The sequence below is a fragment of the Salvelinus sp. IW2-2015 genome, linkage group LG4q.1:29 (genome assembly GCF_002910315.2).
Source record: "Salvelinus sp. IW2-2015 linkage group LG4q.1:29, ASM291031v2, whole genome shotgun sequence".
Taxonomy (NCBI): domain Eukaryota; kingdom Metazoa; phylum Chordata; class Actinopteri; order Salmoniformes; family Salmonidae; genus Salvelinus; species Salvelinus sp. IW2-2015.
Genome location: NC_036842.1, coordinates 51,011,589 through 51,020,666, shown reverse-complemented (window position 1 = coordinate 51,020,666; position 9,078 = coordinate 51,011,589). Strand labels below are relative to the sequence as shown.

The 9,078-nt window shown below is 41.2% G+C and overlaps 1 protein-coding gene across 1 annotated transcript; it reads left to right on the top strand.

Annotated features, from left to right (window-relative positions):
• Positions 1–5,245: 5,245 nt before the first annotated feature.
• lg4q.1:29h11orf96 (linkage group 4q.1:29 C11orf96 homolog) lies at positions 5,246–7,195 on the top strand. The gene has a single exon (XM_023984935.2). The coding sequence runs from the start codon at positions 5,927–5,929 to the stop codon at positions 6,308–6,310; it is 384 nt and encodes a 127-aa protein (XP_023840703.1). The 5' UTR covers positions 5,246–5,926; the 3' UTR covers positions 6,311–7,195.
• Positions 7,196–9,078: the final 1,883 nt, after the last annotated feature.

Here is a 9,078-nt window from a genome sequence, read left to right as displayed (position 1 = left end):
TATTAATCCATGGGTCGGAAGGGCCAAATTTCACATATTTGTCCGCTTTGGAGTAGCAGTCTAATTCTGATTTTTTTATTGAGGTCCCTGCTCTGTGGGTTATATTTTGGTATGATAACCTCATCGGAGGTAGCTAAATGTGGTTATCACTGCATTATATGTTACGACCCTATGCTTTATGTCCAGCAGAGAGATACAGCTTACCCACCCATAATGAGTGCACCAAACTTTACATAAAGCTAGGAAAAGTCGAAACAATGATGCCTAGTTATTGATGATTTAACCATAGGGAAACCAGCTCCATTAGTTTAAATTGGATTGGTCGGACATTTGTAGTCTCGTGCGAACCATCCTGATCTTGCGAGCTCACATTCTGTTTCGCTAAACAGAATGTGAGCTCGCAAGATCAGGATGGTTCGTATGAGGCTAGGATATTTTTTTCAATAATAGGTGGAATATGCCTAATGATAACAAAAAATACATTTATGGTTGTGCAGATAACATAACCGATTTGGTTTGCAAAATAAATCATCTTTGTAAAATATTCATTGTTCCCAAAAATGTTGATGATTTTGGGTCATTTGTATCCTTCATTTCTACATTTTATTTTCAATAAAAAAATGTAGTCTACTTTCAGTCTCCATATTTTTATGGGTATGGGTATGCTTGTAATCGTTAAGGATAAAAAGAAATGGAATGGAGCTAAGCACATCCAAAATCCTAGAGGAAAAGCTGATTCAGTCTGCTTTCCACCAGACACTGGGAGATGAATTCACCTTTCAGCAAGACAATAACCTAAAACACAAGGCCAAATCCACACGAGTTGCTTACCAAGAGAATGTTCCAGAGTGGCTGAGTTACAGTTGTGACTTACATCTATAATATCCCTGAAGGGATATTTTACTGGTTTGTAATGATTAGAATGATGAACAATATTATACCATATTGTACAATATAAAATGCATATCTTGAAATCTGTCATACATTGCATTCCAACATAACATTCTAACAAACCACCTGATAATGAGGGTATCAACTTATATAGCTGGTGATTGGTGAAGTATTAAAGCCTTAGGTTTACAAGCCTTTATAGATAGTGTCTATATGGAGAGAAGAAAACATATATTGTAGTATAGGGCCTACTGAAATATGTATTGGTTGGTGGCTGCTGAGGGTTGTCAAAGGCATCAGCAATGGTCCAATTGCTAAAAAGGCTGCATTTTTTTCTAATCACCAATTGCATAATTTCAACTAAATTTGTCAACCACCCTCTGAACTAATGACTAAAAATGACGAGGTAATATATTTAATTAAATAACGTGTATGGTTGAAGGTTAGAGAGCATAATTTTAAGAATTTTAAGTAAATGAGAACTTGTTCTCAACTGGCCTACCTGGTTAAATAAAGGTTACATTTTTTTTAAATATATATTTTTTAAGGTGAGGTCAGTACAGGTGCATCAAAGCTTGGACCGAGGGACTGAAAAAGAGCTTCTATCTCAAGGCCATCAGACTGTTGAACAGCCATCACTAACACAGAGAGGCTGCTGCCTACATACACTTTTGAAATCATTGGCCACTCTAACAAATGGATCACTAGTCACTTTATTAATGCCACTTTAATAATGATAATCATGATGTTTACATATCATTACTCATCTGTATATACTGTATTTTATACTATCTATTGCATCTTGCCTATGCCGCTCTGTCATTGCTCATCCATATATTTATATTTATATGTAAATATTCGTATTCCATTCCTTTACTTTGATTTGTGTGTAGTAGGTAGTTGTTGTGAGATTACTTGTTAGATATTGCTGCACTGTCGGAACTAGAAGCACAAGCATTTCGCTACACTCACAATAACATCTGCTAACCATGTGTATGTGAACAGTAAAATTTGATAACTTGCTGGGACAACTCAACACACAATTACAGGTGGCAACCATTTAAAAAAATTTTTTAAACTAGGCAAGTCACTTAAGAACAAATTCTTATTTACAATGATAGCCTAGGAACAGTGGGTTAACTGCCTTGTTCAGGGGAAGAACGACAGATTTTTACCTTGTCAGCTCGGGGATTTGATCTAGCAACCGTTCGGTTACTGGTCCAACGCCCCTACACTCTAACCGCTAGGCTACCTGCCGCCCCTACACTCTAACCGCTAGGCTACCTGCCGCCCCTACACCTAACCGCTAGGCTACCTGCCATCCCAGGTTAAACCGCTAGGCTACCTGCCGTCCCAGGTTAAACCGCTAGGCTACCTGCCGTCCCAGGTTAAACCGCTAGGCTACCTGCCGTCCCAGGTTAAACCGCTAGGCTACCTGCCATCCCAGGTTAAACCGCTAGGCTACCTGCCGTCCCAGGTTAAACCGCTAGGCTACCTGCCGTCCCAGGTTAAATCGGTAGGCTACCTGCCGTCCCAGGTTAAACCGCTAGGCTACCTGCCGTCCCAGGTTAAACCGCTAGGCTACCTGTCGTCCCAGGTTAAACCGCTAGGCTACCTGTCGTCCCAGGTTAAACCGCTAGGCTACCAGATGTAGATCTCTTGGACTTGTGTTGTTTTCCTAAAACAAATATGTACTTCTGATATTTGTAACAATGTTGCTTCAATAATGAGTCAATCTAGGTAAATCAATTGATCTGATGGCAAAATTGACTAAATACCATTTTTTTTAAGATGAGATCCATCCAATAGAATGTAACATTGTTGTTTGATACAGTCATTTTCAATGACCATTGTGAACATTCCAACTTGTCTCAACATTCCTTTATCAGCCTGCAAACATTCTATTGCGTAGACTTCCATACAACAAGTCATATAACAGCAACTTTTTTTGGAGAGGTTTTCGTCAACTGAGTGTACAAAACATTAGGAACACCTTCCTAATATTGAGTTGCAACCCCCTTTTGCCCTGAGAACAGCCTCATTTTGTCAGGGCATGGACTCTACAAGGTGTCGAAAGCGTTCCACAGGGATGCTGGATGTCTGATGAGGACCTATGGGTCAAAACGTTGTTATAATAAAATCACCTAGGAGAATGAGCAGCAGTGTCCACCTATAACTCCAGCACCTGCAAAAAGTACCTGGATGCGGGTATGTTCTTCAGCTCTTGGCCCATGTTGACTCCGAAGCTCCCCACAGTAGTCAAGTTGTCTGGATGTCCCTTTGGGTGGTGGACCATTCTCGATACACACGGGAAACTGTTGAGCGTGAAAAACCCAGCAGTGTTGCAGTTCTCGACACGATCAAACCAGAGCGCCTGGCACGTTCAAAGGCACTTAAATCGTTCGTCTTGCCCATTCACCCTCTGAATGGCACACATACACAATCCATGTCTCAATTTTCTCAAGGCTTAAAAATCCTTTTATAGCCTGTCTCCTCCCTTCGTCGACACCGATTGAAGTGGATTTAACAAGTGACATCAATAAGGGATCATAGCTTTCACCTGGATTCACTTGTTCAGTCCATGTCATTGAAAGAGCATGTTTTGTACACTCAGTGTATATTTCCACACTATGAGATTGGAATAATACTGTGATATTGTGAAAATTATGGTAATACTCTTTTAGTGTAAGAGCTTTTTGAAAAAGAACATCTGAAATGTCTCTTTGCTAAAAAAGCATTTTGTTTTACAATTTTAATTGAAAACAGTCACAGTAAGGTACTTAATTGTTACCCAGAAATTATTTGATATTGAGATTAAAATGGCTGCATTGGACCTTTAAGCAGTTAACATCATGCTTAGGGTCATGTATAAAAATGCCCAGTTGCCCATTATTTTGTCAACTGTACCATTGTTTAAAGAAGAGATCTCAGTGACTTTGAAAGAGGGGTCTCAAAGGAGCATAGTGTGTGTGTGTGTGCGTATGTGTGTGCGCGTGTGTGCGTGTCTGCGTGTGTCTCAATCACTAGATATCAACCCAATTGAACACTTATGGGAGATTCTTGAGCGGTGTTTTCCACCACCCTTAACAAAACACCAAATTATGGATTTTGAGGTCAAAGAATGTCGTCTACAAGAGTTCCAGACACTTGTAGGGTATATGCCAAGGCACATTGAAGCTGTTCTGCCGGCTTGTGGTGGCCCAACGCCCTATTAAGATACTTTATGTTGGTGTTTCCTTTATTTTGGCAGTTACCTGTAGATGGGTACAGATCCCATACATCCATATACTGTAGGTGCATCCAGTAGATGTGTATCTTTGTTAGGTGTGTGCGTCTTTACAATCTTTGTTTGTACAGTTATTCTATACATTGTCTAAATGATGAAGTCAATGGTAAAAATGGTCCGACACACGCTCTGAAATCCTTGGCATCCTCCTGTATGTACTTAATCAGTTCTCTGCATGTGTGTATGTATTTATGTGGGGATCACATAACTTATTAAAGTTCTCATTTAGAAAACAGCCTATGTGGCATTGATATGAGTCAGGAACATTGATTCTACAGTCAAAATTGACCGAAAAAGTGTAAATAGGATCATTTGTTCATAACATCAGTATCGTCCAAAACTGAATTTGGTGAGACTTGTGGTCGTGACTGCATCACAACGTAAATGAAGGTTGGGTTTGTTTCAATCCTGCCATCAGGTAATGCCACCCAATCGTAAAGCGTGGTAAATCCAGACCCGGAGATAGACTGTCCAAAATCAAACCAATTTTGCCACGGTCGCACACCAGCCGGCTGAACCTAATTGGCTAAATAATTTGTGTAACTCTTCCCACCTGCGAACACACACAAGAGACACACACATCAAAACACTTCCCAAAACCAACTCAGTCATGGCCGCTAGCATTTCTTAATGAACCAAATCTAAAATGAGGCCAAATCAGGAAGTACAGTTGCCCTTTAATGCCACTGTTTATCTTTGCTTGTTAGCATACATATAAGCACAGGTAACTAGTTACATGTTTCCCCCAACAATTTGGAAGAGTAACAGCTCATGCCCCTCTAGGACCCTCAACCTCTAAATCTTTTGGTTCATTTCAGTCTTCTCTTTACTGTCATTCGTTCCCACTCTCCACCCACCCATCCATCCCGCTCCCTTTCTCTCTCTCGCTCTCTACCACACGGCACACCCCTCTTTCTCTTGCTCCTCTCTCACTTCATCTCTGTCTATTTAGGGAGACTGACTCTGGGCAACTGCTATGGACGCTGGAACCATGCCTGAGAGGGAGCGATTTGATTCTGGCACAGAGAGATATTGAGGGTTTCCACTAGATAATACAGCCACAAAGTCAAAAATGTATAAATGATTGAAAACAAACATTTTCTTTTTGGTCTTCATTTAAGGTTAAAGTTAGGCATAAGGTTAGCAAAGTGGTTAAGGTAAGGGTTAAGGTTAGGTATAAAATCTGATTTTAAGAAGAGAAATTGTAGAAATAGGCGGGGTTTATGGCATTGTGGCTGTGTTAACTAGTGACGACCGAGCCCGAGAGGGAAGGGGGTGGAGTAGTAAAGTTGAGTGGGTAGTGAGACGACGCTATAAAAGCCAGTGCCGGAGCTGTCTGTGTCAGTAGCACTCGCTGACTGAGGCAGATACAGCGACATAGAGAAACAACAACAAGAAGGAGGAACAGCTTACAGCACGAGTGGACATATGTAGCAACCTCCCCCTCGCACAGGCTCTGCAGTACTGACAAGGACTCAAAGATTAGAGAATTGGAAAATAGAGGCCGACATCTGATACAGCAGCTCTTTGGTACAGACATAGAGTTTCATCATCTGGGACTTTGGAAGATTTTGGTATGGTTAAGAGAACTTAGCTTCACAGTCGTTCCTGAGAAAGAGCATCTGACAAAAGAGGAGGCACCAAAGAGAGAGAGAGAGAGAGAGAGAGAGGGAGAACTGTGGGACGCCAGGAGACGAAGGAGCGAAACAACTGCTTTTCCCACCTGCCTTCACATCCAGTGTTCCACACATGGCTGCTGTCCGTCAGATGCCCATGGAGACCCAGGGCTTCCACCACATGCTACCTGCCCATCTTCTCTCCTCGACCATGGAGGAGTTCCCACAGCAGCTCCCCGTCCCCAAGGGGCCCGCCCGTGGCAAGAGCCGCCCCCGCCGGGCCCGCGAGGCCCGCTTCAAGACCCAGCCCGTCACCTTCGCCGAGATCACCGAGGTGGAGGAGGAGGGCGCCTCGCCCCTGGAAGAGGAGAGGGCACGCCGGTCTTTCCTGCAGTCCCTGGAGAACCTTCGCCGGAGCACGCAGGCGCTCTACTGTCCGACGACTGGTCGACGCACGCCCACGGCCACGGCCACACAGCAAAGCCTGGACTCTAGTGACTCTGACTCTGCCCATTGACGGGCAGGACCTGAGGAGAAGTGGAGAAGTGTACGCACCCTGCTTGGCACTGGCACACGCCCCTTTTCCCTTCCAATTCTGCTTCACACGGGGGCCCAATGAACTCAACTGAACTGAACTGATATCCAAGCTGCTCCTGTGCATAGAGGCCATTCTCCTTGAAAATATGTGTTTCCACATACACATATATTAGCATATGTGGCTACGGTATGCATTTGACACATTTTTGTAAAGAACGCTACCCTGTAATATATATCACTGGCTGGTTATATTGCTAACACCTCTTAGAGAAGCTAAGTGTAGCATATAAGCTATGACGCAGTGTTGAGTACACCACTTCAGAGATATTCTTCTTCAGATATATTCCTTTTCTACTGGCGAGGACTTTAGGACAGGAGGGGCTTTGAACTTGAAATGTGTTAACTGTGGAATGTCTTTGTCCTTTCTTTTATAAAAGGATGGAAACAATGTTGTTTTTCTATGTTGTACCTGTTTTGTATTCTGCTTCAAACAGATTCTACAAGTGCAGTCACGATCGAACGAGACAGCTCATTCAGATTTGACTGACTGAACTCTTTGTATTGAAAGATACTCAATGGTAACTGAAGTTAGGAGTTATTTTGCAACGTTTTGGCACCGCTGTTATTTCTATGTTAAGCTCCGCAGCTAGCGAATGCCACTCACAAAAAAATGCCTTTCCAGATGTGAAAATATTTATTCTCTCATTTTGTTTGTAACATAGCAAATCTACAAATATTATTTGGTCGTTGGCTCGTTTGACTTCTAAAGTCACGCTTGATTTCTAAGATGAATATCATTTTTTTACATTGTTTTACATCTATATTTGTTAGTTTGCTTCATATGTAATAAATATTTGCAACGATATCCCCCTGTTTTCTCTTTTGCTCACTTGAAGATACACAGTAGAAGTTAGTTGTTAATTAGTTACATAACATTTTGGTTTGAATGTTAGCTGAATGGTTCAAAGTTATGATATAATAGGAATCAATCTATTACCTGATGAGAGGATAGGATATGCATATATTTCTGTCCATTTAGGGGACCCCTTTTGGCTCAGGAACAGCCCCAGAATCAAAGGTTCTGCAAACTGCCTCTTTCACACAAATGCACATCCTTAAATCACATCTCTCTGCACATATTTCTGCCACGTTCTAAACTCCTCTGGTCTGGTTCATATATAAACACTCAACTGAGGAACTTGACCTTCTTCTTCACGCTCACTGGCTTCATGACGCACTTAAATCATGTTCAGCTTGCGTCAGCAAGCAAAACCATAACAAAACCCTGCTGGAAGGATAGTGTCCTCTTGAGTTTTCAAGAAACCTTCAGCTGTCCCTTCGAGACCGATCGATGACGGGACCTACAGATAGTACCAGGGTGCTAGCAGGGTACATAAGCACCCAGATGAAATAAAATACAAACTGAAGATGTTAACATCTTCCAGTTACTGTAGCTGCCTCCTAAACATCAACAGACAGTACTAGTTATGCAACAAGTGAAAATATAAACCACGAGTAAAGTTCCTGGAGATGATAGCGATCTGATTCCCCCTTCTGTCTGAACTTGGAATATTCCTATTAGCACAACCTGGTCTCAGGGCATTTTGTATTATTCTGTAAGTAAATCTAGACACTCCTGTTGGTAGGATATATTACGTTTCGTATGGTACGTATTCATTTGTGAATGTCCATCACCCATTTAGTATGATATGCTAAGAATTACAAAAACATACAATATGTTACAAATTTGCAAAAACGTGTATTATGTTATGGGCCACTGAATCTTAAAAGTGACAGGCAAAGGTTTCCCTGTTTTTCCAAACCTTTCTTTATACAACAGCTAAATGTGTCATAAAATGATCTGAAATAATATTTTGGTCAGGGTAGATTTTGTATCCTTGGTATAAGACTAAAAGACATCGCTACCTGTCAGCATGCTCCTCTGGAATGCTTGGAAATTATGTCATTTGAGGGCATTGTGAAAATTCCATAATTTGAAAAGGTTAAAAGTTATCAGATTTTAATGTACAATTTCACACATCTCTGAGGTCACATGCTCAGTATTGTACTGTTGAGAACACAATCAGAACTCTATTTCATGTTTTACATTTTATCCAGCTATTCCAGTCAGGAAATAACCCAGTGCCGGGATTTCAAAGTAGTTTTAATTTTTCCTTTGTGCTGCAATGTGAAGGTAGGTGGTCAGTCGGATTTATGCTGCAGAATGAGAAGGCAATACACAGTTCTCCTTCTAGCTAACCATAATAAATCACTTGTAATGACACTACTGTTTACAGTGATCTTTATTTATGGACATCTCAAAGTGGCAAGAGTATTTGTGATCGACAAAATGCTAGGCTAGCTATGCCACACATGGGCTAGCTAACGTTTGCTAGCTAGCTATCCAGCTAGCTAACCTTGTGTTCACAGTACATTTGTCTAGCTAGCCATACATGGTAACATTTGATCAGAAAAACTGAATTATCTGAGTAGTTAGCCACGTTTTTGTTAACTAGTTAGCTTTCTGGCAGCAGTTAGATAGCTTACCTTTTGTGAAAAAAACATTGGGCACTAGATTTACTTAAAAAATATATGTATATGTTTACATGACGTATTTAATTGATTTCCCACCGTTTTATGTGAGAGGACCATGTAAATGTCCTCTATCGAATAAACTTGTATTTGCATCATTACATCCATTTATATCACTTCACTGAAACATTACGTCAAAGGGACAGTCCTTAAAAA